The sequence below is a fragment of the Rhinolophus ferrumequinum genome, chromosome 12 (genome assembly GCF_004115265.2).
Source record: "Rhinolophus ferrumequinum isolate MPI-CBG mRhiFer1 chromosome 12, mRhiFer1_v1.p, whole genome shotgun sequence".
Taxonomy (NCBI): domain Eukaryota; kingdom Metazoa; phylum Chordata; class Mammalia; order Chiroptera; family Rhinolophidae; genus Rhinolophus; species Rhinolophus ferrumequinum.
Window position 1 is genome coordinate 688,467 of NC_046295.1, and position 27,711 is coordinate 716,177.

At 56.0% G+C, this 27,711-nt stretch overlaps 1 protein-coding gene across 2 annotated transcripts in view; it reads right to left on the minus strand.

Moving 5' to 3' along the window:
- Positions 1-186: 186 nt before the first annotated feature.
- The window catches only part of BICD2 (BICD cargo adaptor 2), a 56,759-nt gene continuing 29,234 nt past the window's right edge, over positions 187-27,711 (minus strand). The window contains exons 2-8 of one of the 2 annotated variants that reach the window (XM_033123166.1): positions 22,355-22,567; positions 9,972-10,124; positions 8,034-8,468; positions 6,183-7,190; positions 5,574-5,725; positions 4,047-4,257; positions 187-2,278 (exon numbers count right to left, since the gene is read on the minus strand). In XM_033123166.1, coding sequence (XP_032979057.1) covers positions 2,273-2,278; positions 4,047-4,257; positions 5,574-5,725; positions 6,183-7,190; positions 8,034-8,468; positions 9,972-10,124; positions 22,355-22,567 — 2,178 coding nt within the window. In that variant the 3' untranslated portion in view covers positions 187-2,272. Of the gene's footprint in view, positions 2,279-3,248; positions 4,258-5,573; positions 5,726-6,182; positions 7,191-8,033; positions 8,469-9,971; positions 10,125-22,354; positions 22,568-27,711 lie in introns of those variants that run through there. The other variant, XM_033123165.1, reaches the window with a different exon arrangement.

The following is a 27,711-nucleotide window of genomic DNA, read 5'->3' on the forward strand; positions in this document are numbered from 1 at the left end:
GGGACACCCCATACCCCCTCTCCTCCCCACACCTCCAGATTTGGGCCCAAGGTCGCTTCCAGCTCTCACCAGCAGGGTTTCCCACAGCCTGGTTTTATTGTTTTCGGCACTGGAATTACAGTGTATTGCTGGGTCCACAGGCATCTGGGATGGGGAGTGAGTGCAGCCACAGAGAACAAGCCTTGTGCTTTGTCTTTGTATCATTCTTTATTTATTGGTCCTACCAACGTGACCCTTCACTAGGCCTACTGTTCCCACATGCACTGGCTTTGCAGGCTTTTGCGCCATGTCTGTTCCAAGTCGCGACTGATTTCTCCTTCCTATTCCTTTTCCATGCTCTGCCTCATTTTCTCAGAATCTGAAGGCATTTTTGTTTGTTTGGGTCTGTGTAAAGATTCCTTGGCAGGAGAACATGCATATGATCTTAAAATAAAGACAACATTCTGACACTAAGGCAATGCACAGAAAAAAAAAATACAGTACTCAGACATCATTGCAAATAAATACCCCATACAGATGAAGTTATCGTAAATGTAACATTGTTTCTTATGAATCAACACTGTAATAGAAGGTAAAAATAGGGGTCCCTACAACTAGGAATAAGAAATGCTCATTCCAGGAAACAGAACTCTTATTCTTGCTACTTACTATAATTTTTCCTTTATTTTGGAGGAGGAAGGACACTTTCTTCTTCCTATTTGAGTACCAATTTGACCATTCACACAACTTCACTCAGCAAACTGGACAGGCCACAGACCTGGTTTGCCAAGGAGCTTGAGCGAGTTCGGTTTCCTGAAATTAACAGTGATTAGTTACACCAAGCAAGAGAATATGTAACGTCTTTCTCTTCCATCTGCAAAGAATACTATGGCTAGCCCTCACCCCCTGCATGAGGCCGACGGCACCGGCTTCCCGGCTGCCCGCGGCTCTTCAAAAACGTGGCATGTTACTCACACCACTTGCTTAGCTTCTCCCATAAAGTCCATTTGGTTCCCAAAGCATACTCAAGGTTTGTGTTCACTTTCGTTTCTCAACCCCTGGATCTGCAAGGATCTGCAAAGAATCACTGACTAACAGAATTTTGCACAATTGCTGTTTTCTTTCCCTCAGTGAAGACGCCAGGTTCAGGTGTGAAGGTGTAGTACACCCACTCACACCTATTGGTCCACACTGGCCTTCAGCATTCCCAACTAGCTCTTCACTGTCCATTTTAGAGAATAAACTATGCCGGGACACCTCCCTTACCTGATGAAGGCACTACTGGCAATGATCACTAACAAAAAGGTGTTGAAACAGAACACCCTAAAAATTGACGACTGTAGAATTTTCTAAGTGTACCACAATTTGGCACAACAACCAGAGTAACAAAACAATTCCAATTTGGAATGTCACTGGTACAGTTGTATAAAATTCTGTTAATCAGTCATGCTTCACAACGTCCTAAAGCCCAGAAAATTCTGGAATTTGTAGGTAATACTACTCATTCAATAATTTATCTTTTTTGTTTTCAAGTGCCTATAACTGTTTAACCAGAGCAAAGGTCAAGTTTTCTTCTTGTTACATTGAACTATTCCTAAGAATAATAATAATACAATATGAAAAACCCCAGAATCAGAATACCCTGGATTTCTTAATGAACATGGCATTTAAAACCTGCAATTTCCAACATGAACCACAATGCCGTATAATCCAAAAGGCTGCTGAACCACAGCGTGGATGTGTTTAGCCGAGCTCCTTGCTGGGTCGAAGCCTTCATCTAAACAGTCTAGAGCTACACACTAGGACACAACTGTGCCACGTGCCAACGTCAGATCACCACGTCAGGAGCTAAGACAGAGCGCTACAGGACCACGAGACAGACCACGGCATCTGAGACCGTCTCTATGCAAGGGATTAAGCAAATATAATCAAAATATCAAAAGTGCACAGGTTGATCAAATGAAAAAGCAGTATCTGTCATAGGGAAACCCCAGTGGTGAGCGTTTCTAGCAGGTTCCTAAGCGAGCCTGGCGGTTGCTGTCCCAGCAGGTTCTTCAGCGCTGTACAAAGGCCCTTCGAGCAGCAGCTGGTGGCTTTCTGAACATTAAAGCTTTTTTCCTCTGCCATTAAAAACTCGGGAATGCTATTTAAAAAAGAATTGCAGTGGCATATCCAAAAACGTTTCTAAGTGGACTTTTAGGCTGCCCTTCCTTCCTCTGCGTGGGCCCATGGGAGGGGAGGGGAGGGGTTGCAGTGTGACAGGGCCGGCGGCCGAGTTCTCCCGGCAGCTAATCTACAGCTGAAAATGGGAGAAAACAAGACAGTGTTAGAACCAGTCACCTGTCGGACAACTAAAGCTGTCGCCAAGCTGTGAGGCGTGGGTGCGTTAGCAGCAGAGAAGACCTGCATGTGTTAGAGGGGCCGCCAGCCCCAAGTGCCTCATGAAGATACCTTACAAAGAGAAGCTGCGTGCCAGGCTTGGCGAGGGGGGCAGAAGCAGTGTGTGGGGCCAGCAGGCAGCCATGCCCTTGGAAGTCCTGCTTACACAGGCACGAAGGCCTGACCCATTCTCAAGTGGGAGGGAAATCCAAGACCCAATGTCCCATCAGCAAAGCAGCCAGAGCCGGGGACAGGCACACAACGGGGAAAGATGTGCCCCACTCGCACCTCTCCATTCCAGCGGTCTGCAAAACCCAAGGCCGTCTGTGCAGCGCCTGGAGTCTGGTGGGAACCAAGACACACTCGGGAACCAAGGGGAAGGGGAGTGGGGGCACACGCTGTTGTGAAGGGGCAACACAAACTCTCCCTCTGGGCCACGGAAAGATGAGGCAAAGAGCCACTCAGGGCGAGGACCACAGCTTCAAGCCCGGTGGCTCCTAAGGGGTGACAGGGAGTAAAATACTGAGGGGTTCTGCTTCCGGAAGTGTCAACTCAGACGGCCTGGCACCAAAGCTCTGGTGTGGATGCGGCCTCTGAGAGCAGAAGGGCCTCACAGCCACCTTTCCTGCCTGTCACCACCCCGCTAGTGCAGTGGTGAAGGAGAACCGCATTCCTCCTCAGTGAATCCTCGGACGGGCCCTGGGCCCACACAAGGCATCTTGCCCACGTCGGCCTGGGGTTTTCCGGAGCCCTGTTTCTTAGTGTCGAATGTCACCTGGGAGGAAGGCCTGATAACGGACAGAGACTAGAGAAATGTGCTCTGAAAGCTGGTCCCCCCCCGCCCCCCGAAGTACAGGATGGGCTCCCTCCCCCCAAGGACAGGAGTTGGGTCAGTCACTTGGCAAGTCTTTCTCACTGAAAAAATCCCAGGCCTTGGGCCTGCCAAACTGTCAGGCCACCGGACCAGTGTGCAAATCTCCTAGAGAGGCCCAGGCTGTGAGTTCTGGCCTCGGGGTGTGGCCAGGAGAGCGTGTGAGTGTGACCGCTGCCAGGGCCGGAGGACTCGGAACTCAGGGCTGCGCTTTCTCTGGATTTGGGGGAAGGAATTCTGTCCTTTTGTGCCAAAGGGAGTTTGCTCCACAAACTACAAAGTAATTCTCTCCATCCTGTGAGGCTATAGCTGGGACCTGGGCAGGAACCTCTAACACTGCTCCCTGGCTGCACTAGAGACATGTGGAGAACATGCAAGTGTCACCTCAGCTCTGTCCCAGCCTGAGGGAGCTGCTGACATCTAGGCCCTGGGAAGCCACATTTTTGCGAGGAGTCGTGGTTCTGACCCCACCCTGACCCCCAGGTCCCCTGCCAAGTAACACCTGCTGTGAAGGGTGCTCCCGGGGGGGAGAAGACAACACGAGCTCGCCGTGTCCAGGGGGAGCAGCATGCCGATGCCGCCGGCTAAATTGTTCCCTCTGTGCGTTAGTTATGGTTAAGACCAGCCTAGCACCACAGTCCCGCCGCCGCCGGGTTAGTCAAGGTGAAGCAGACAGGTGACGAGTGGCAAGTTAGCTGTAGTGTGCAGCCCTGTGGCCTTAATCCCAGCAAATGTTATACTTCTCGCCGCAGAGCACCTGAGCAGTGAGCCCAGTGCCCTCGGTCCTGTTGCTGGCACAGGCACAGGTGTGACTTACGCTCGGGGTGCTGGGCTTGGCCTTGGGGGTGGCCTTGGCACGGCCCCGCCGGCTCTGCTCGTGGTCCAGCTCGAGCAGCTCCAGCCGCTGGGTTAGCGCCAGCTTCTGCTGGATGGCCATGCGTAGCAGGGAGTTGAGCGTCTTCTTTTCGTCCTCGGCGGCTGCCAGCTGCCGCTGCATCTCATCCAGCTGCGTGATGTACTCGTCACACCTGCGGGGTGTGAGAGATGAGAGTGTGACTGAGGGACCTGGGCAGGCGACGGGGGCACAAGGTGAGGGGACCTCCATGGGTCCCTCTGCTAATGGGGCTGGAAGAGGCCCACCCCTCAGCAGGTGGCCTCCTCCAGGAGGGCTCTGTGATGCCCACCCCTCAGCAGCTGGCCTTCCCCAGCTGTGACACCGTCTCCACTAAAGGAGGCAAACACTGCCCCTGAAGGCCTTCAAGTGACAGGACAGCTGGTTAGAGGCGAGATACCCCCAGCTCAGGGTATACGAGTAGCCCGAGGTCCGTGCGTGCACACAGAAGATCTCAGTGAACCTGCACAGGACAGCCAACCTGTCTGGGAAGGGTAAATGTGGACGCTGGAACAGTCCATTTGGCATCTGCTTAACTGTGACATGTGCCCCCCGCCCCCACCCAGTTACAGGGCTGGGAGACAGAAACGCCCTCTCGGGCTCTGTCCCTGAGAGAAGGAGTGGGGTCTGGGCAGAGGGGGCGGTGGAAGTGTCCCTTCTCCAGGGACCAAGGGTCTATAGTGAGTTTTAACCCTTGCCCAGAGACGAGCGGGTTTGGGACCTCAGCTCCATCTGAGAAGTTTGGTCTGGTAAACAAATGAGGAAGTGAGGGTCGGCACAGCAGTGCTGAGGGGTGGACTGAGGTCTTTCCCACGCACTCTGCCAGGAGAAAAGGAAGCTTTCCGAGAAGCCTGAGCCTTTTTTCCCTTGTTTTCCCATGTTCCCATCCCACGTTTGGGGAGTGGGGAGCACCCTGCACCCAGGTGTGAGGACAAGCAGGTCCTGAGCTCAGTTCCAACTCCATTTATCAGGGAATCTCAGCCTCCCCAACGCCTAAGCCATGCTCGGACAATCTAGGGACTGGTCCCCCAGTGCCTGCCCGACACTGGCCAGCAGATGGCACTAGCCCCTCCGGATGGCAGAAACACCAGGAAGCGGGACTTCCCCAGAAGGCTTTCCCCACCTCTGACTGGCAGGGTCAGAGAGGGAACACCAATGGGGACAGGACAGCCTTCCTTCTTAATCTACAAACTTCCTGCCAAGTTCTGGGAGGCAAACTCCTCATTGTCAGTTACTGGCCCCAAACCTAGCTGTGTAACCTGCCCACTCGCAGCCCGGCCACTGGGGACCTGTCCTCTTCACCTCTTGCCTTCAACTTCCTCGTCTTACATGTGAAGCAGAGAACAAAATGGGGCCCTCTGGGTTCTCACCAACAGCAGGAATGGCACAGCACCTCCCCAGGGAAGGCTCCTGGGCCACCAGCCAAGCAGCAACAGGGACCGTAAGTGTTACCTGGTGGCAAACATGGCGCGCAGTGAGGAGAAGGTGGCCGCGTCCTCCTTGAGGGCTTTGAGCTCATTACGCAGCTTCATCATGGTCTCAGTCACCATGGCTTTCTCGTTCTCATACTTGCTCTTCAGGTTGGCGAGGGCCACCTCGGCCGTCTGGAGTTCAGAGACACACAGGGTAGGTGGGTGAGGAGCACAAGGAGGGATCTGCCTGCTTCAGCAAGAGCCACAGGCCAAGACCCTGCCTGTCCCTGGCCTCAGTGGCCCAGCCCCCCACGTGGCAGCGAGTTGGGGCTCATGCTCGTCTTTTCTTCAGTAGCACGAGCAGTACAGCTGCAGCCTGAGGTCTGAGCCATTAGTGGTCACACAGGCCCAGGAGGGAGCCGAGGAGTGTGAAAACCGCTGCCCAGCTTCCCATCTGCCCCCACAGAATGTGCACCTGCCCGCCCACTCCCCCCCACGGTCACACCTGCCCGCCCCCCCCCACAGTGCACTTACCCACCCACCCCAACCTCAGCAGTACACACCTGCCTGTCTCCCCCCCGCCCCCCTCTCTCACCCCCCCTTTCCCCCGCTCACCCGCCCGCCCCGCTGGCCCCGGCGCGGTGCACACCTGCTTGTTGGCCTTGAGCACCGTGCGCAGCGTGGTGATCTGCTCCCGCTTGGTGCTGAGAAGCGACTTGAGCTTGAGGATCTCCTCCATGAGGGCCTCCCGATCCTTATCTGCCGCAGGGCCCAGCTCCTGCGACGCTAGGCGCTGTCGCGACAGCTCCGTGGTGCGGTCCACAGCCGCCTGCAGGTGTCTGATCTGGTCGCGGATTACGGCAATCAGGTTGTAGATGTTCATGGGCTCCCGGCGCGGGTCACTCAGGGGTGAGGGCAGCGAGCAGCCAGGCGCGGGGCTGCTGTCCCCAGCTCCACCCTCGGTAGCTGGCAGCCCCTTGGGCAGGACTGGTGAGCGGCGGCCGCGGGCCTCGGGGCTGCAGCAGCCAGCACCAGCCGGGCCCTCGCGGTAGTAGTCCAGCACGACACGGGTGGGCGTCTCGTTGTTGCACATGCACACATGGTGGTACAGACTGGCCAGCTCTTCGCTGAAAGTCACCAGTTCATCCTGGGCCACACTCAGGCTGCCCTGTGTCTCACCCGCGACATCACTGACTTTCTTCAGCTCTGTCTGCAGCCGAGCCAGCAGCTCCCGGTCCTGGCAGCTGGCTTTCTCCAGCAGGGACACCTTCTCAGTGAGAGCCTGGCTTTCGGCCTCATGCCGGCCCTTCTCCTCGGCGTGCAGAGCTTCGCTGGCCTCGTGCGCACTGCACAGAGTCTTCAGCTGCTCCCGGAGCTCAGTGGCCTCTGCCAGGGCCACGCGGTACTTGCAGGCCAGGATCTCGGGCCCATTGATGTCCACCTCATAGTAGTCTCCATCTTCGTGGCTGTCACGCTCCTTCTCGCTGTCCAGGGCTGTGCGCCGCTCCTTGCCAGCCTGCAGGCGCTGCAGAGCACTCAGGGTCTCTGTCAGGCGGCTCACCTCCTCGTGCCGCTCCGACAGGGCCCCCCTTGCCTGCTCCAGCTGCTTCTGTGTGTCCTGCAGTGTCGCCAGCAGGCCCCCCTTCTCCCGCTCCATCTGCAAAGGCACAGAAGGGCCTGTCAACAGCCCGCAGGGTCCGTGCAACTAGAGGACCCCCAGGCAGTGCCAGTAGTGACCCCGCCTGTCATCCTGCTGGCCTGTCTGTGACACTGTTAGACAGCACAAGGGTCTCCAGGTCTGGGCAGTTCTTACTAAATGTTCTTCTCACTAAATGTTAAAATGTAGCACGTATTTTACAGATGCAGCTGTAACCAGATGAGCTTGACCGACCCAACAGGGTAAGTTTAGTGAATCGCAAAGAAGAAATCAACATGTAATGAACCAAATAGTGTACGTAAGCAATGGCTAAGCCTCCTTCTGGGAGACAGGGCTTTGGATGTCTCCTTTACTGGCAAGTAAATAAAACTACCTAATGACAGCCACATCTTGTTCTTGAATAGAACATCCCAAGCGGCAAACCCCTGGAGTTCGGGAACAACTTGTCTGAGAAAGGGTGCCACATGTGGGGCCACCGTTGGTCCTCCCCTGCTCCAGAGGCTTGGGGGGCCAGGCGGGCCCCTCCTCAGAGACATGCAGCAAACTGGGGGCCACAGTATAGACCCTGGGATTCCATTGTGACATGCCCACAGGACACAGCGAGGAAGATAGCACGTGGGCACCACAGAGGGACATGAGAAAACCGTGACTGGCACCCAAACTTCAATCACATAATTCAGAAACCCACCTGTCTGGCAGCTTCCACCTGTAATGCTGCAGTCCCACTCATGCAGTGAAGGAGTTGAAGATAAATGTAAGCTAGGGTTTGGGACATCCACAATGTGTGTGTGTGGGGGCAGCAGTGGAGGGGAGTGCCGCCCACCCGCTGGCTCTCCCACTCACCTGCATCAGCTGCTGCTTTAGCTTCTGAATCTCGGAGAGATTGAGCTCACTGAGGAGGTCGGACACGAGGCTGGGACAGGGCGGGGCCAGGCCGTCCTTGGTGGGCGTGGAGGCCTTGTTGTCCAGGGGCAGCTTGGCGAGGCTGCCGTGCTCAAAACCATTCGCCATGGCCTCCGCGTCATCACTAAGCTTGAGGCCATCCAGGGAGACATGCAGGTGGCTGGTGTAAAGGGAGTCGTTGATGCTCATATAGTGCGACAGCTCCTTGCGCAGGCTGTTCTTCTGCTCCCGCTCCGTTTTCAGTGTCTCCAACGCCTCCTCCAGCTGTCGCTCCGAGATCTCCTTGAGCCGGATGGCATCCTCCAGCTGACTGTTGAGGTACTCTGTCTCCTCCTCCAGACGCTTGATCTCATGCTTGAGGCCCTCAAACTCCACCTGAGAAAGACAGGGTGACGCTCAGCTAAGCCTGAGCAATAGGAGGAAGCACCAGTGTGCTGACTCCATGGCTGCTCAGAGGCGTGAGGTGTGAACACAAAGGACAAGTGTGCACCAGGTGTGAGCCGGTCAACAGCCAGAGCTCAGAGCTGGTGACTGTGGAAATCAGAACAAGCACAACCACGCTTCAGATTGGCTAGCTGACTTCGCATGCTACCAAGTGTATAGTGATTTTAAATTCTACAAAATACTTAACATCAATAGTTGACTGAATATTTTAAGATACACAAAATACGTATTTAGATGTTCACTATGACTACTACTTCTAAGGATATTTCAAAACAAAGGAATTCAAGTTCCCTGAGATGGGATGTGTGGCAGCTGCTCAGCACCCACAGCCAGACGCCCGAGGGAGTGAGCGGGAGAGGCAGCACCCAGAGTCACACCCGCTGAAACTGTCTGCAGATGGACAAGGACAGAGTAGACAGAAACCTGTGCTTGATGTGGGGCTCAGCATCTACAGGCAATTTTAAAGGCCGTTTCTTATCATTCTGTAATATTTGTGTAAAACCTGAGGAACAAGACACTTAGAGGCGGGACTGAGTGGGTATCTTGGGCTGCAGCCTGAGGAAGGGGACTCCCTGGAAGGGGGCTGGACTCCACCAGTGCCACCCAGGGTCTGAGGCGAGGTCTCTCTCCCCTCAGGTCCCTGTGCGTGACTGATGTCACAGTGGCCCCTTGTGCAGTCAGACGCGGAGCTCCTAAGCCTGTGTGCTCAGGCAGAGGTGTGCCCTCTAGAGGTTCTGTTCCCGGGATAAACACATGGGCCCACATGTCCCCATGCAGAATTTAAAGTGGGACAAAGGTCGCCCCAGTTCCCACCCTGCAGGGCTGTGGCTCTTGCAGGTTGGTGACAGGGGCAGGCATTGAGGGACCTGGGTGCCCAGGACCACCCAGGGGTCTCATCACAGGGGAAGACGGCCCTCCTCATCCCATCCATTGCGGAGATTACGTGAGAGCAGGAGACAACAGCTTGGACATCGCCACACTGCTCCTCAAGAAAGGCCCACTGGCTTTACCCAGAGGGCCCCCCAAAGGCCCAAGACCACAGGGGACCCAAAGGGGCTGGCAAACTTGAAACAGCAGGAGGAATCAGCAGGCCGACAGCTCCAGGGTACCAAAGGGCCTGGGGACGTCTTGGACCTCCTGCTGGCACTGGAAAGGCATCTGAGCTAGACACCCAGCCCCCAGAGTTTTTGGTGTCACCTCTTTATCGGCTCCTATATCTTTCCCCATTTTTGCTGGCCGGGACACCTTGGCCAGGCCAATGGTCAGCCGACACTGCAGCCAGAGGCCTTGCTCTCATGGTCGTGGAGGAAGAGTCTGCCACCACAACCCCGGTCCATGGGGTGTGCGGGAGGAGGCAGGGACCTCCTTCTGAGCATGGAGGTGGCCAAATGAGGGGTGCGAGGGCCACTCCCCGCCCCCTAGCCAGACACTCACCTGGTTCTGCCTGAGCACAGACACCTGCTTCTGCAGGCTGATGTTCTCCTCCTCCAGCTCCGAGTAGTCCTGCAGCAGACGGGCCTCCCGGAACTTGTACTCCTTGATGTCGTCCCGAAGGCGGCTCCGCTGCAGCTCCACATTCTGGTTGATCTGCCAGAGGGAGGCAGGTGTGAGCAGCCTGCCCGGCCGGCCCACCCCTCCTGGAGCACGCACTCAGTGCAGTCGGGCCTGGCAGCAGGGGGGTGGGGGGCAGCCAGGGTCTCAGCTGCCTCTGACCCTCGATTTCTTCACGCTGTGACACAAATGAACCTTGAAAATGTTATGAGTGAGAGCAGCCAGACGCAAGAGGTCCCACAGTGTATGATTCCACATATATAAAACGTCCAGAATAGGCAAATCCAGAGAGAAAACTGGTAGATCTGCGGCTGTGGGGCTGGTAGGGGGATATGGAGACTGACTGCTAACCTAACACCGACTGAACTGTACACGTTAAGTGGGTGACTTGCAGTGATGGGAATCATCTCATAAAGCTGTTGAAAACAGTTCCTGCCTCCAAGTTGCGCGGAGGACTGAGACCCCGGCGAGGCAGAAGCGAGCAGACAGCAGTGGAGTTCTCACCCTGCTGCTGACACACAGCATGTACCAGAACCTGGGGCCTCGGCCCCAGACCCCGCCACGTTCTGGGGTCATCCTGTACGTCGAAGGGTGTTTAGCAGTTCCCTGACCTCTGCCCACCAAATGCAGCGCCCCCGCTGCGACAACTGAACCAGTCTCCAGACACAGCCAACGTCCCCCGGGGGCAGAACAGTCCCCTAGACAGACCACCTCCCCCTCACTTCCCCTGTTCTCCAAGTGGCCTCCCTGCAAAGATCTCTCTGCGAAGACCTGGTGGCCCCCACTGCAGCACCACGCGACCTAGGCCCTCACCCGTGGCCCTGCAGCTCCATCTGAGCTCTCCCAGCACACTGGCCTCTCCTGATGGCTCCCATAAACACACTATGCTGAGAAGATTCCAAGCAGGCACACACAAAACAGTAATGTCACACTGCTACAACTAAATGGAACCACAGACAGAGAAAAGGAAAGCAGCAGAAGAGGGAGAGTCTTCAGGCACAGCTGGCACTCTGACAAATCTTACTGCCACAATGTCCAGCAAACGGAAGAACACAGCCTCCTCCATAAGCGACCCGAGGATGTGTAGGAGAGCCAGCAGCAGAGGAAACAGACACCATGTCACTGACTGGAGGAAAAAGCCCGTACCCCAGAAAGTAAACAGGCAAAAAAAGCACAATGGCATTGTGAGCGGCACCAGGAGGGAACACACACAGACTCGCTCTCATTTGTCTGGAGAGGCAGCTGGAAATTGCTCACAACGCACATGCAACCTTGACTGGTCACCATCCATTTATAGCCCGACCGACTATGATAGTTAATTTTGGTGTCAACTTGGCTTGTCCCCAGCATCCAGATATCTGGTCAAACACCAGTCTAGATGTCGCCATGCAGGTATTTCTTAGATAAGACTAACACTTAAAATAGCCAACTTTGAGTAAAGCAGATCAGATGACCCTCCATAGGGTGGGTGGGCCTTATTCAATCAGTCGAAGGCCTTATAAAAAAGACTCGAGTTCTCAGGAAGAGAAACTCTGCCTCCACACGGCTTTGGATTCTCCCTGGGTTTCCAGCCAGCTGGTACACCTGCTAGGTCTCACATCATATTGGCCAGCTCCTCACAACACATCTCTCTCTCTACACACACACAGCCTCCATGTCACACACACACACACACACACACCCTCCATCTCACACACACACACTCCCTCCATGTCACACACACTCTCCATGACACACACACCCGACACACACACACCCTCCTCACACCCACACACACCCTCCTCACACCCACACACCCTCCATCTCACACACACACAGCCTCCATCTCACACACACACACACACACACACCCTCCATCTCACACACACACACTCCCTCCATGTCACACACACTCTCCATGACACACACACCCGACACACACACACCCTCCTTCTCACACCCACACACACCCTCCATCTCACACCCAGACACCCTCCATCTCACACACACACACTCCCTCCATGTCACACACACTCTCCATGACACACACACCCGACACACACACACACACCCTCCTCACACCCACACACCCTCCATCTCACACACACACAGCCTCCATCTCACACACCCTCCATGACACACACCCCAACACACACACACCCTCCACAACACACACACTCTCCATGACACACACCCGACACACACACACCCTCCTTCTCACACCCACACACACCCTCCATCTCACACCCACATACCCTCCATCTCACACACACACTCCCTCCATGTCACACACACCCGACACACACACACCCTCCATCTCACACACGCACACCCTCCATCTCACACACACACACCCCCCATCTCACACACCCTCCATGACAAACACACCCCCTCCAGCACACACACACGCCCCCATCTCACTCACGCCTTCCATGACACACACATACCCTACACACAACACGCGCGTGCACCACCTCTATCACACCCCCCAGCTCTATCACTCACACACACACTCTTGGCCTGCTTCTCGGGAGAGCCCTCACTGCTAACACACCGATCTATCAGAACCACGACCCGGCTCACCACATCCGCTTTGGTCAGGCAGGCTGGGTGCCGCTCACCTGAGGTTCCAGCTGCCCTGGCCAGACACACTTGCTGGGAGCATCTGCCCACTGCGCGGGGGTGGACACAGGCGGTGAGACTGAGGGGGGAGGGTTGGCCATGAGCAAATTCCACTCCTATCCCTGTAAATGGGCTTGAGTTAAACTCAGCAACTCCCATCAAAAAACTAAGTGGCCCTGAGGTGGGTGGGAAGAGGACAGAGGGAGGTCGGAGCAGGGCCAGTGTGAGCAGCCAGGCTGCCCCCGGGATGCGTGCTGAGCTGGGCCCGCACAGCCTTCCTGCACAGGAGCCACCTGTGCGCTTCACTGGTATCATCCACACCCCCCGACGCTCACCCACTCCAAGTGGACACAGAGCAGTTTTGGGGTCTTCAGAGCTGTGCCCATTTTCTAGTTCCCATCTCCGAAAAAGAAACTGCTCACCAATTAGCAACCACCAGTCTGCTTTCTGTCTCCATGGACCTGCCTTTTTGGGGAGCTCACAGAAATGGACCAGGACCATGTGTGGCAGCTGCCGGGCCCAGGGACTCTAAACGGGTGCCACACCTCCGGGCCATGCGCTCCGCATGTGGCCCGCCAAGGAGCACCCCCATTCCTTCACTGCTGAGGCTGCCAGAAGCTGCTCATGGATGACACGCTGGGGAAGGCACATGCTGGTCAGGCGGGGGGCAGCACACGTCACACACACAGAGCCCTGTCCCTGCAGTGCAGGGAGGGCGCCGCCCGTACAGGATCCCCCATAGTGAGACCCAGAGGGTAGCCCCAGGCCGAGCCCCAGCCCTGTCAGAGACGTGGGGTAGCACAGGGAGAAGGTGACCACCGAGGCAGAGACCAGGGCAGTGCAGCCACAGGACAAGGAGGATGGAGGGCTGCCACCACCAGAGGCCGGGCACAGCCCAACCACACCATCATTGCAGACGAGGAAATCCAAGGGGATGAAAGTCTGCCTTTTAGCCAGTGTTCTGTGGCAACTTGCTACTGCGGCCCAAGAAACAATGACAGGTTTGGTACCAGGACAGAGGTACTGCTGTAACAAATACCTGGAAATGTGGATGTGCCATGGATTTGGGAAAGGCCAGAGACGGAGTTCTGAGGAGCATGACAGGAAGCGGCCAGGCGCCTTGACTGCCAGTAGGAACAGTCGTTTCATGTGATTCTGCTGAGGCGCAGAGAAAGCTCCCCCAGTCTTAGGAGGGTCATCAGAGCCCCGAGAGAGAGAACACAGGGAGGTGTGGCCGTCAGGTAAAGGAAGCCGAGGCACAGCTGCCCCCATTGGTGAGCAGCAGGAACCCTGGCTGAGTTGTGTGCCCTGCAGGGGCAGGGCAGACGCAATAAGAATATGGATGGACACGTGGCTATGGAGATTTTTAAGCACTGCCGACAGTGCAGCCTGGTTTCTCCTTGCTGCTTATAGTAAAAAGTGTGCGTGAGAGAGAGTAATTGAGGAAAGAACTGGTAAGCAAAAAGGAACGAGGACTTGAAGATTTGGAAAATTCTCAGCTTGTCCTTGCCGCAAAAGATGAGAAGGAGTGTTCTGGAGAGAGCACCAATGGGTGGCCCCCAGTGACCAGCCGTCTGGGAGGCCGGCCGACCCCCAGTGCCCTGGGCTCCAGAGGGCGGAGCACAGAGCTTGTTCTCAGGCCCTTAGATCCAGTGCACCCTCCTCCACTGGGAGCACCTGCTAGGACCCGCGGGCCCTGGACACCTTCCGTTTTCTCCCTTTGGAAATGAGTGTGTCTCATGGCCTGGGCCATCCCTGCGCTGGAAGCAGACACCTCACACAGGGAACAACTGTGCGGCAGGACAGACCATCCCTGACTGAGGGACTTGGAGTTGATGCTGGACAGGTTACGACTTTGAGATGTTAGGATGGAGTGAGTATATCTTGCATGTGGGAAGGATATGAACTTGGGGGGCATAGGATAGACTGTTACCGGTTTAACTGTGTTCCCCATAAAGATACACTGAAGTGCTAATCCCTAGAACCTACGAATGTTACAGATACAATCAAGTTAAGATGAGGTCCTAGGGGATTAGAGTAGGCCCTAACCCAATGATGTGTGTCCCTAGAAGACGGAGAGTGGAGACACAGACTCCCCGGGAGGGGCCATGGAAGATGGACACACACCCAGTCTCTACTGGATGAAGAATCTAGAGCAAGGATGGCTGACAAGAGCGCAAAGAGGCGTGGGATGGGCTCTACCGCAGAGCCTCCAGAAGAAATGAACCGGGCCAACACCTTGATTTTGGGCTTCTGAACTCCTGAGCTGTGAGAGAATACATTTTTGTTGTCTTAAGCCCCTAGTTTGCAGTAATTTGTTACGCAGCCACAGGAAATGAACACGGACTTTTGGTCTTGGCCCCCTGGAAGCTGGGGTCAGATCAGAGGCACCTCAGAGAGCCTGGACTTAGCTGAACGGAGTGTGGGCCGTTACGTTGGGCTAAGGGCCCCCAGCAGCGTCAGCACCACGCCACGCACCCCACTTCTCGTGGACAGGGTGGTGTGGTGGCTCCCACTTGATAGGTGCCAAGGAGCAGAGGACGTGACCCCAGACAGTCCTGCTTGGCAGCTCCCGCCTTTGGCACGTGAGCTGAGGAGCCCAGCCATCCTACACGCTGTCACCGATGTCCCCACATCTGGAGGCAGGAGGAACCAGCTGTGACAACAGCTCAGACTGGATCAGGCAGGTGCGGAGCCGGCTGGGCTGCTGAGAAGACACAGGAGGCAGGCAGGAGCCTGGAAAGGCCACTGCCCCCACGCAGTGGCCACACCTCGGCACACCTCTCAGGGCCTCTTCGCCACTGCGGACGGTGGTGAGGGAACATGGCGGGGAAGCTGTGGCCTTTACACACACCCATCCACTGCACTACACACTGCTGCAGGCCGCACAGCAGCCCCAACTGGCCAGTCTGCCGAAACGTCTTCCCACCTCTCCTCTCGTCAGCCAGGGGATAGTCACACAATTGGCTTTGCTCTCTCCTTTCAGTTTCTCCCCTGCTTACGTGCTGCTGGAGCCCCTCATGGGCTCCCACGGCTCTGGGCAGGCTGTAGCCATGAGCCCCTCACCTGAACCAGCCCCTGACCTGCACTTCCCGCTGCCCGCACAGCCGCCGCACTTTCCGTGAACACAGAAGCGGGCAGTTGTTCACCCCTCTGCCAAAAACACCTGGGCTCTGACCTCCTGCGCTGTGAGAGAACAACGTCCTCCCTCCGTCCTTGCTAAGTCACAGCACTTGGCATGCAAGAGATGCCCAAACATGGCCACCTGGTGGGGTGGAAGCCCAGGGGAATGTCTGAAACCCACCAGCTCCCCACAGGTCTCTGCACAGGAATGCAGACCTAGACCTTCCAGGATGTGGAAAAAGAAACTCAGGGCAGCTTCCCTTGTGGCTGGGCAGACAAGCCTGCGGCAGGGCTCGTGTGGGCCCCAGATCCCCAGGAGTCCTGTCCCGTCTTACTCCATTGCCAGACCCCGTGGGCAGTGGGTGAGGCACTCCAGTTCACAAGCTGGCCCAGGACACCACACAGCAGGGAGGGCGCCGGCTGCTGACACTGCAGGCCCCACAGGCCTGTACTCTGGTTGCCATAGTGACCAAGCTGCCACCCTACCACAGGCATGGCACCTCCGCCCAAAACATGCCCAAAATCCGTTGGCTCAAACACGCTCCGACTGGCCCCCATGGGGTGTGGCTTTCCCCCAGGAGAGCACCTTCTCCCAGCTGAGCCTGTGGATGGAGGCCCTGATGGCAAAAGGAGGTAGGCGAGTCAGGTCCCATCACAGCTCCCCCTTCCGAGGAGCCCCTGACCTTAGGTACTCATTGGTAACAACAGTGTGACTACAGTGCCCTGCTGGGCCCGAGTACCTGAGGGGGTCGACCACCCTTTCCTGTGCCCCTCAGGGCCCCTGCCCTGTCCACCCAGCACACTCACAGCCTGTCCCCTCAGGAGCCCAGAGAGGGATGCCTGGGCAGACACGCTCCATCGTGAGGAAAGTATGCAGTCCCCCGAAGGAACAAGCAGAGAGGATGCAGCATGTCAGAGGGGCCAGCATCCTCAGACCAACAGAAGCAGCTTTGGGGCGGGAGGCACTGGCTCTTCACCGGGGCAGGGCCCGGCCGCCAGTCCTCTGACCTCTGGCCAGGCCTCCACCCACTCTCTGACCAGCCCAGGAGGAACCGGGCCCAGGGTGGGGTGCCAGGCCTCAGGACAGACAGGGCGGGGGCTTGGAGAGAGCAAGGTGACAGGGACAAGAGGGAGTGTCGGGAGGGAACCGGGGACCAGCCTCAAGTAGGTGCCTATGATGACCACCGGAGCCAGTGAAGCAGGGCTGGGGTCGTGACCCCACAGCTGGGGGCTCTCTCCTCCCGGCCCCATGGCCCTGGGCCGCACTTCTTTCCATCCTTCTCCTACCGGGTTCCAAGGAGGTGATGAGTGACTGCCCAGGCTGGACACTGAGGTCAGGCAATGTGGTTCTGCATGGATGCGGAAGGTTCCAGAGCTGTTATGCACACTACAGCCATGAGGCATGCAGGACCAGTCATACTTCATTAAAATTAAGTAAATGCAATTTGGCTCCTAGGAAGCCCTGTGCCCTCCAGGCTGGGGAAGGGGAGGGCACAGGAGAGGGGGCAGGGTAGGCTCCGTGAGCGCCTGCCTGGGGCCAGGGGCGCCTTCTCCTGGGTGTGCCGGCCATCTGGGGAACAGCCAGGGTGTCTGGGCAGGAGAGTGGTTTCCATGAGCAATTAGAGAGGTTGGGAGCAGACTGAGCGTCCGCTGTGCAGGCTGCCCAGATGGCTATCCACCCTGGTCCTCGGACTCTCCCTCAACAACTACCTGGGGGGCTACCGGATGTCACACCTGAGCACCTCAGGTCCAGCCCTTCCGCCTGGAGGAATGTGCTGCCTCATGGCATGTTCCCTCAGGAACCACCCAACCCCCCAGCTCCTCCTCCCCTGCAGGGCTCCACCCCTGCTGCCTCCTCTATACACCCCGACCTCCCTCCTTCCCCTTCCCTCCCCCCTCCCCCCGCCTTCAGGCTGCCCACCCACACAACAGCCCCTCCCCACACATCCCCTGCTCCGAACACGGGTGTCCTCCTCTCTCAGCTCATCCAGCCCATGCTGTAGAGTTCACCTGGCATCTGGCTCTGCTGCCCCCGGCCCATCACACATTTCAGCTTGTGCCCAAACACCCAGCTTCCATCCAGCAGGTCCTGGTGGCCCAGATACCACCACAGCAGGAAAAAAACCCTTTCTTGGCTCCTGGCTTAGGCTAGAGGGGACTGCTGCTGGGACATCCCTGTCACTCACTCCTAGGACTACAGAGGGCCCGAGACACACGGGGTCCATCAGGACAGCAAGACTAGAGTTCATCAGGAATGCGAGACCAGCGTCCCCCAGGAACACATAGAAAAGGGCCACCAAGACAGGAAGACCAGGAAGACCGGGCGTAAGGGCCCCCAGGACAGGGAGTCCAGGCGTAAGGGCCCCCAGGACAGGGAGTCCAGGCGTAAGGGCCCCCAGGACAGGGAGTCCAGGCGTAAGGGCCCCCAGGACAGGGAGTCCAGGCGTAAGGGCCCGCAGGACAGGGAGTCCAGGGAGTAAGGGCCCCCAGGACAGGGAGTCCAGGCGTAAGGGCCCGCAGGACAGGGAGTCCAGGCGTAAGGGCCCCCAGGAAAGGGAGTCCAGGCGTAAGGGCCCCCAGGACAGGGAGTCCAGGCGTAAGGGCCCCCAGGACAGGGAGTCCAGGCGTAAGGGCCCGCAGGACAGGGAGTCCAGGGAGTAAGGGCCCCCAGGAAAGGGAGTCCAGGCGTAAGGGCCCCCAGGACAGGGAGTCCAGGCGTAAGGGCCCCCAGGAAAGGGAGTCCAGGCGTAAGGGCCCCCAGGACAGGGAGTCCAGGCGTAAGGGCCCCCAGGACAGGGAGTCCAGGCGTAAGGGCCCGCAGGACAGGGAGTCCAGGGAGTAAGGGCCCCCAGGAAAGGGAGCCCAGGCGTAAGGGCCCCCAGGACAGGGAGTCCAGGCGTAAGGGCCCCCAGGACAGGGAGTCCAGGCGTAAGGGCCCGCAGGACAGGGAGTCCAGGGAGTAAGGGCCCCCAGGACAGGGAGTCCAGGCATAAGGGCCCGCAGGACAGGGAGTCCAGGGAGTAAGGGCCCCCAGGACAGGGAGTCCAGGCATAAGGGCCCGCAGGACAGGGAGTCCAGGGAGTAAGGGCCCCCAGGAAAGGGAGTCCAGGCGTAAGGGCCCCCAGGACAGGGAGTCCAGGCGTAAGGGCCCCCAGGACAGGGAGTCCAGGCGTAAGGGCCCGCAGGACAGGGAGTCCAGGGAGTAAGGGCCCCCAGGACAGGGAGTCCAGGCATAAGGGCCCGCAGGACAGGGAGTCCAGGGAGTAAGGGCCCCCAGGAAAGGGAGTCCAGGGAGTAAGGGCCCCCAGGAAAGGGAGTCCAGGCGTAAGGGCCCGCAGGACAGGGAGTCCAGGCGTAAGGGCCCGGAGGACAGGGAGTCCAGGGAGTAAGGACCCCCAGGACAGGGAGTCCAGGCATAAGGGCCCGCAGGATAGGGAGTCCAGGCGTAAGGGCCCCCAGGACAGGGAGTCCAGGGAGTAAGGGCCCCCAGGAAAGGGAGTCCAGGCGTAAGGGCCCGCAGGACAGGGAGTCCAGGGAGTAAGGACCCCCAGGACAGGGAGTCCAGGCATAAGGGCCCGCAGGATAGGGAGTCCAGGCGTAAGGGCCCCCAGGACAGGGAGTCCAGGGAGTAAGGGCCCCCAGGAAAGGGAGTCCAGGCGTAAGGGCCCGCAGGACAGGGAGTCCAGGGAGTAAGGGCCCCCAGGACAGGGAGTCCAGGGGTAAGGACCCCCAGGACAGGGAGTCCAGGCGTAAGGGCCCCCAGGACAGGGAGTCCAGGCGTAAGGGCCCCCAGGACAGGGAGTCCAGGGAGTAAGGGCCCCCAGGACAGGGAGTCCTGGCATAAGGGCCCCCAGGACAGGGAGTCCAGGCGTAAGGGCCCCCAGGACAGGGAGTCCAGGCGTAAGGGCCCCCAGGACAGGGAGTCCAGGCGTAAGGGCTCGCAGGACAGGGAGTCCAGGCGTAAGGGCCCAGGACAAGGAGTCCAGGCGTAAGGGCCCCCAGGACAAGGAGTCCAGGCGTAAGGGCCCGCAGGACAGGGAGTCCAGGCGTAAGGGCCCCCAGGAAAGGGAGTCCAGGCGTAAGGGCCCCAGGACAGCGAGTCAAGGGAGTAAGGGCCCCCAGGACAGGGAGTCCAGGCGTAAGGGCCCCTAGGACAGGGAGTCCAGGGAGTAAGGACCCCCAGGACAGGGAGTCCAGGCGTAAGGGCCCCAGGACAGCGAGTCCAGGGAGTAAGGGCCCCCAGGACAGGGAGTCCAGGCGTAAGGGCCCCTAGGACAGGGAGTCCAGGCGTAAGGGCCCAGGACAAGGAGTCCAGGCGTAAGGGCCCGCCGGACAGGGAGTCCAGGCGTAAGGGCCCCCAGGACAAGGAGTCCAGGCGTAAGGGCCCCCAGGACCGGAGTCCAGGCGTAAGGGCCCCCGGACAAGGAGTCCAGGCGTAAGGGCCCGCAGGACAGGGAGTCCAGGCGTAAGGGCCCCCAGGACAGGGAGTCCAGGGAGTAAGGGCCCCCAGGACAGGGAGTCCAGGGAGTAAGGGCCCCCAAGGACAGGGAGTCCAGGGAGTAAGGGCCCCCAAGGACAGGGAGTCCAGGCGTAAGGGCCCGCAGGACAGGGAGTCCAGGCGTAAGGGCCCCCAGGACAGGGAGCCCAGGGAGTAAGGGCCCCCAGGACAGGGAGTCCAGGCGTAAGGGCCCCCAGGACAGGGAGTCCAGGGAGTAAGGGCCCCCAGGACAGGGAGTCCAGGCGTAAGGGCCCCAGGACAGGGAGTCCAGGGAGTAAGGGCCCCCAGGACAGGGAGTCCAGGCGTAAGGGCCCCTAGGACAGCGAGTCCAGGGAGTAAGGGCCCCCAGGACAGGGAGTCCAGGCGTAAGGGCCCCAGGACAGCGAGTCCAGGGAGTAAGGGCCCCCAGGACAGGGAGTCCAGACGTAAGGGCCCCTAGGACAGCGAGTCCAGGGAGTAAGGGCCCCCAGGAAAGGGAGTCCAGGCGTAAGGGCCCGCAGGACAGGGAGTCCAGGCGTAAGGGCCCCCAGGACAGGGAGTCCAGGGAGTAAGGGCCCCCAGGACAGGGAGTCCAGGGAGTAAGGACCCCTAGGACAGGAAGTCCAGGCGTAAGGGCCCTGTGTGGTCCAGTCATCCTGAGGTCCCTGCAGGTTGGTTTTACTGGGGACAGTGTTTGGCGCTGTGTCCCCCTGGTCCAGGCTACTCAGCCATATCTGAGCCTTGAGCGTGAGCCTCATGCCGGGTCAGGGACAGCCATTACAGAGGCCACACAAAGGAGCTTGGCACAGCAGCTTAGGTAGAAGCGGCAAGGCCAGGACTGGTGGAGGAACCACAGGAGAAAGGGATGAGCGGTAGAAAAAACGGAGCGGGGTACAGACAGAGCCAGCAATGGAGGGGACACTGACCAGGGCTCTGATACAAGCGTGCCTCCACCCCAACCAGGAACCCCAGAACGTTCCACGTGGCCTGCCCCACAGGGATTTTTGTAGGTACAGCTGGGCCTCGGGAGAAAGAGGTTGCTGAAAGCACTTGGGAAGCGGCAGGCTTCCTCCTGAAGCACTAACAGGAGCAGCAGGGATCCCAGCCCTCCCAGACCTGTTCTTCTTTAACATCCTGTGGGACTGGCTGAACTCATTTCCTGGCACCCAAAGCCAGGAGTCAGCAGGTCCCAGACTCTCCTCACAGCCCTGGACGGGCCCTGCTGGAAGAGGAAAAGGGTGGAATGCACCTGGGCTGGGCATCGAGGAAGTCAGATCCTCCCTGAGTGACAGCCCTCCTCCCCACCCAGCCAGGGTGTCTGTGGGAGGAAGTGAGATCACAAATCTGGCTCCAGGTCTCTCAGGGCTGCCCATCGCCAGATCCAAGTAAAGCTCCACCCAGTCCCGGAGGCCTCAATGACCTCTGATCCAAACCAACCAGGGTGGGTGACTGCTCCTCCCCACTGCTGCTGGCCCCTGGGCTCTGCTCTAGCCCGTGGGACCCTCATGTCTGAGGTGTAGCCCTTAGAGCTGGCCACCACTCAGAACCGTCTTCCTGTCTGGTCACCTGCCCTTCCAGGAGAACAAAGGACAGAGGGTGGGTCTCTCTGTGGCCCAGAGCAAGGCCCCTGCCCTTCTGATGAGAATCCTGGGGCCTCATGGAGACTCCCAGCTGCGCCTGCTGCCCTATTGCCATCCCACCCCATCCTGGGGTCGGTGGCCCACCCTCTACCTCCCTCAGAAGTCAATGGCTGCTCGCTCTCTACTCTCAACTCGGCCCGGCCCCCTCAGATGCCCAGCTGGTCCCAGGCGCCGCCTGCGGCAGCCCCTTCTAACTCTGTCATCACAAGCTGGCATGTGGATACTACAGTCCCACCTTCCACCTGAGGACCCGGCTGCCCATGGGACCCAGGATTCAGCAGCTCAGGAGCAAGAGCCAGGACGACTATGGACCCGCAAGGCAGGCTGTGCGGGGCAGGGGGATGAGCGGTGGTGCCCCTCCTGACAGGGCCGTGTCCTCCCCCACGCGGCAGCCCGCCCACCAGCCCGCCCGCCCAACCGCGGACCTCCTTCAGCTCCTGCGCCACGGAGGCCAGGCGCTCGCCCTCCGACTGCGCGTTGGTGAGCACGTTGCGCAGCTGCTTCAGCTCCGTCTGCAGCTCCAGCACCCTGCGCTCGTAGTACTGCTCCTTAGAGGCCGACTCCTGGATCAGACTCTCCTCCCGGCTCTCGCCATCCGCAGCCACCTTCCTGTGGTTCGTGTGCACCTGGCCAAATGCCTGCGTGGGAGAAGAGACCCCGTGAGAGTGGGCCAGGCAGGCTGCTGCTCCTGGAAGGTGCACGGAGCTGGTCCTGGAGGGAGCCCGACTCCTGATGGGGAAACAGGCTCCGGGACGTGCCCTTCTGCTGCCTGATCCGGACCCATCTGTCATTCATCCTGGGTGACACCGCTGCCCACGTGAGGGGACGGGAGGATGAAGCAGGACTCAGAGCCCCATGCATGCCTGATTCTCTGCCTGCCTAGGACCTGGGGGCAGAGCTGAAACTGCCAGACGGAGGGGAAAGGATGCTGCCACCCCCAGACCTGGTGAGGGCTTTGGGCTGTGAGAGGCTTAGAGGCACAACGTGTGTGTATGGGGGGGCGCTCAGGGAGGAGCCCCCATGGGTGACAGCACCTGGGCGAGGATCCTGGGCTGGCTAGGGCTTCCCGTCATGTCATGTTCCCCCAGGTGAGGGGCCAGGCCCCCAGGAAGTGCCTTTGCTTCTTCCTCCCCACCCTGCACCCCCAGGAGCCAGGACTGTGCTGTGTGTCCTTCCCACTGGCCAACGCATGCAGACCCTGTCTCTCTACAGGGCTCCTGGCTCACAGAAGGAAAACAAAATTGAGAGAAGGCTACTGAACAGCAAGGAAATGGATGTCTTGAGAAAAATGTGAACATTTTCACTCATTTACTGTGTCTAGGCTAATAGGCCAATATGACTAGACTGCTATAACACACTGATAAAACCAGGAATTCAGTCCAAGAAAACAACTGGGAAATGTGCGGAGCTATGTATAAGGACGCTACTTGGGAGGGCTATTTAAACATGTAAACAGCTCGTTGCTCTACAGTGGGAGACTGGCCAAATGCAGCGGGGTCTGCCCGGGTAACTGCTCACCCTCCCGAGGGCAGGTCTTGCCCATCTGCCCCCCCCACACCACCACCACCACCACCCCAGTCATTCTGTGAAGACACTGGTTCTTTTTCAAACTAAGTCAGCTCAGCCCTGTAATTTCTGTTGCTTTCCTCCGCTTCCACCCTGGTCCGAGGGAAAGCCCGAAAGCACAAATCCTGTCTACGTAGGACCTGTCCCATCCTGGGTGGCAGCACTCACTCCGGGCTGCATGCCAGCCCTGGGCCTGCCAGGCTTCCAGAAACTCAGGAAAGCACTGGCCAGCTCAGGGTGTCTCTCCAAACCTCCAGATGAGCCTAAGTAGGCGAACAGAGCAGAACACACTCACAAACCTCAAACTGAAACACAGGCATCTCACAAGGCATGCTGTCACCCTCACAGGCCATCCAGAGGCATGACAGCTAAATGCTGCGACACGCACTCACATGCGAATCCAGGCCTGTCAGCTTCAGCTTGCATCTGCCTCGCCCAGCTCCCAGCTGGGGGCACTGAGCACCAGAGCAGCTTTTCAAAGACAATGGAGAGTTGCATCCCTTACCAGACAAGGGCACGGAAGGGACTGGATCTACCTCCCACGTGCAAAACTAGAAACAACTGGGAAACTGATGTGAATAACCATGGTTTACAAGTCAGTGGACACAAGGCAGTAAGAGGCAGGGCACAGGTGAGCTCCATGATAGCCCCACCCCTCCCAGAAGGAACGCTGACCACAGAGCAGGAAGCACGTGACTCTGGCAGCAGGCCTGAGTGGAGCAGGAGGTGCTGGAAGACGGTGGACAGGCGGCAATGGCAGCACACCTACAGACAGAGGGGCCCTGAGTTTTCTCAGGGACAGTCAGTGCCAACATGCGAAGAAGCCACTGAGGCTAGAGAAGGGCCACCAGCAAGACAGAGGGAACCATCCCATCACTCACACAGGCCCTGGCCAAAGTGGAACCTGACCAACAAAGCAGAAGGGCAAAACCTGAAAGGACCCAACTACATCCCAGAACAAAGCACACGCACACACAGTAATAATAGTACCATCTCCCAACACGGGAAAGCCAGAGCCCAGCATCTCATCCCAGGTAATGTAGCCCACGAAGGGGCAGGGAAGCAGCCTCGCAGGACATGCAGACGTGAGACTGACGCCAGGAGACGGGCAGGACTGATTGCACAGGTTTAGGAAGCCACAGGTACAGAAGCCGGAGACAACGTGTGAGACGAAAGGGGCACTGGATGGGATTAACTGCAGGTTACACGAGGCAGAACGCGAGTGAACTAGAAGAAACAGCAGTAGACTACCCAAAAGGAAACACACAGAAAAAAAGGGCTGAAAAGCAAAGAGCGTGAGTGAGCTGTGGGACTTCACGAAGCCTAATACATGAAGCCAGGGCGGGGGGTGCAGGGGGTAGAAGTGAGGACAGAAAATAGGAAATAATGGCTGAAGAATTTCCACATTTGATGGAAACTATAAATCGACAAATAGTAGCAACTCATCAACCCCCAAGCACAAAAAATAGGAAGAAAACTACACCAAGGCATACCACAAAATTGTTTAAAACCCATAATGAAGAGAAAATACTAAAATCAGCCAACATAAAAAGAAGATACAACTTAGAGAGAAGCAAACGGATGAATGACAATGGATGTCTCCGACAAGCCTGGAGAGTGGAGCAACATCTTGAAAAAACAAAACACCTATTAACCAGAGTGCTATATACCCCGTTCACAAATAGAGGTGAAATAAAGACTTCAGACATACAAAAGCTGACAGATTTTATCACCAGCAGACCTGCATTACAAGATGTTAAATAAAATCCTTTAGGCAGGAAAAAACAATACCAGATGGAAATCTAGATTTACAAGGAGGAGTGAATGGCACCAGAAATCGTAACTACAGTGTGTGGGGAAATATAAAAGACTTATTTTTCCTATTATTTAAATTCTTTTAAGAGATAATTAACTGGAGATTCAATGCAACCGCTATCAAAATTCCAATGGCCTTTTTTGTAGAAATGGAAATTCATATGAAATTTCAAGGGGCCCAAAATAGCTAAAACAATATTTAATTACTCCAAAGTAATTAAAAAGAACAAAGTGAGAGGCCTCACATTCTCCATTTTGAAACTTACCCAGTATCAGGCTCCAGTGATCAAAAAAGTGTGGTTCTGGCATTAAGGAGACAATCTAGACCAATGGAACAGAAGAGCCTAGAAAGTAACCCTCCCACATGTGACCAATTTGTTTTTGACAAGGGCACAAAGATAACTCAATGAATAGTTTTTCAACAAATGGTGCTGGAACAAATGAAAACCCACATGGAAAATAATGAAGTTGGATCATATACACCATATACAAAAATTAACTCAAAATGGATCAGAGCCTTAAATACAAGAACACTACAATGCTCAGAAGAAAACAGGGATAAAGCGTCATGACCTTATTGGCAATGGGCTCTCACATGTGACACTAAAAGCATGAGCAACAAAAGAAAAAAATAGAGAAACTGGACTTCCTCAAAATTTAAAACTTTGTGTATCAAAAAGCACTATCAAAAGTGAAAAGACAACCTGGCCAGCTCAGGGTGTCTTTCCAAACCTCCAGATGAAAATAGGAGAAAATATTTTCAAATCTTTATTTGATAAGGATCTATCCAGAATATATAAAGAATTCCTATAATACGACAATAAAAAGATAAACAACCCAATTAAGAGATGGACAAAGAACTTCAGACATACAAACTAGATATTTCTCCAAAAAACAAACACAAGCCCAACAAGCACATAAGGACGCTCAACATCAAGTCAAAACCACAATGAGCTAGCATCTCACACCCACTAGGATGACTGTAATTTTATTTTTTTTTACTGTAATTTAAAAAAAAAGAAAATAACAAGTGCCGGCGAAGATGTGGAAAAACCGAAACCTATACATTGGTGAAGCTGCTGTGGAGAACAGTCTGGCAGACCCTCCAAAAGTTAAACAGAACTACCACATGATCCTGCAATTCTAATCCTAGGCATAGATCCAAGAGAAATAAAAATACATGTCCACACAAAAATTTGTACATGAATGTTCACAACAGCCAAAAGGCAGGAACAATTCAAATTACACCAACTGACGAATGGACAAATAAAATGTGGTCTATCCATAAAATGGAGTATTACTTGGTAATAAAAAGAAATAAATTACTGATACATGGTACAACATACATGAACCTTGAAAACATTCTGCTACGTGAAAAGGCCCATCAGTCCAAAGGACCACATGTTGTATGACTTCATTTACATGAAACGTCCACAACACGCAGACCTATAGAGGCAGAAAGTAGATCAGTGGCTGCCCTGAGCTGGGGGTGAAGTTGGGAGGTTGGAGGGGGTGACAGCTAAGGAGTACGGGTTATCTTTTGGGGCTAATGAAAATGTTCTAAAATTATTTGTGACAGATGCACAAATGTGTGAATGTACTAAAAGCCACTGAATTGTACATTTAAAATGAGTGAATTGTGTGGTATGAATTATGGAAATAAATAAAGCTATTAAAGTGCAGTTGTTTTTAAAAGTTAAAGGATGGAAAAAGATAAACCAAGCTAACACTCATCAAAAGAAAGCTGGAATGGCTCTATTAACATCAAATAAAGTAGATTTCACAGCAAAGAATATTACCAGAGATAGTCATTTCATAATAAGGAGGTTAATTCACAAAGAGAACATAACAATTCTAAATGTTTACAAACCTAATAACAGAGCTTCAAAATACATGAAGCAAAAACTGATAGAACTGTGAGGAGAAATCAACAAATCCAAAAATGAAGCTGGGAGAGTTCAACAGCTGTCCCAACAATCTACAGAACAAGCAGACAGAACATAAGTTAGGACACAGGACACAGACGGCACTAACTAATCTGACCCAATTGTCAACGGCAGCAGCACGTTCCTTCTTTTCAGGGGCACGTGGAACATTTACCTATACAGACCAAAGATCTGGGCCATTAGACATGCCTCACACTTAAAAGGACTCAAGCCATAAAAAATGTGTGCGCTGACCAAAGGGAATTAAATGAAAAATGAGTAACTGAAAAATATCTAGAAATCCCCAAATATTAGCAAATAAATAATAGACTTCTAAGTAATTAATGGGTCAAAGAAGAAACCAAAAAGGAAACTAGAAAGTATTTTGAACTGAATTAAAATGAAATGAATAAGGGAATCCGTGGGATGCCACTAAAGCAAGTACTCAGAAGGATATTTACAGCACTTAATGACGG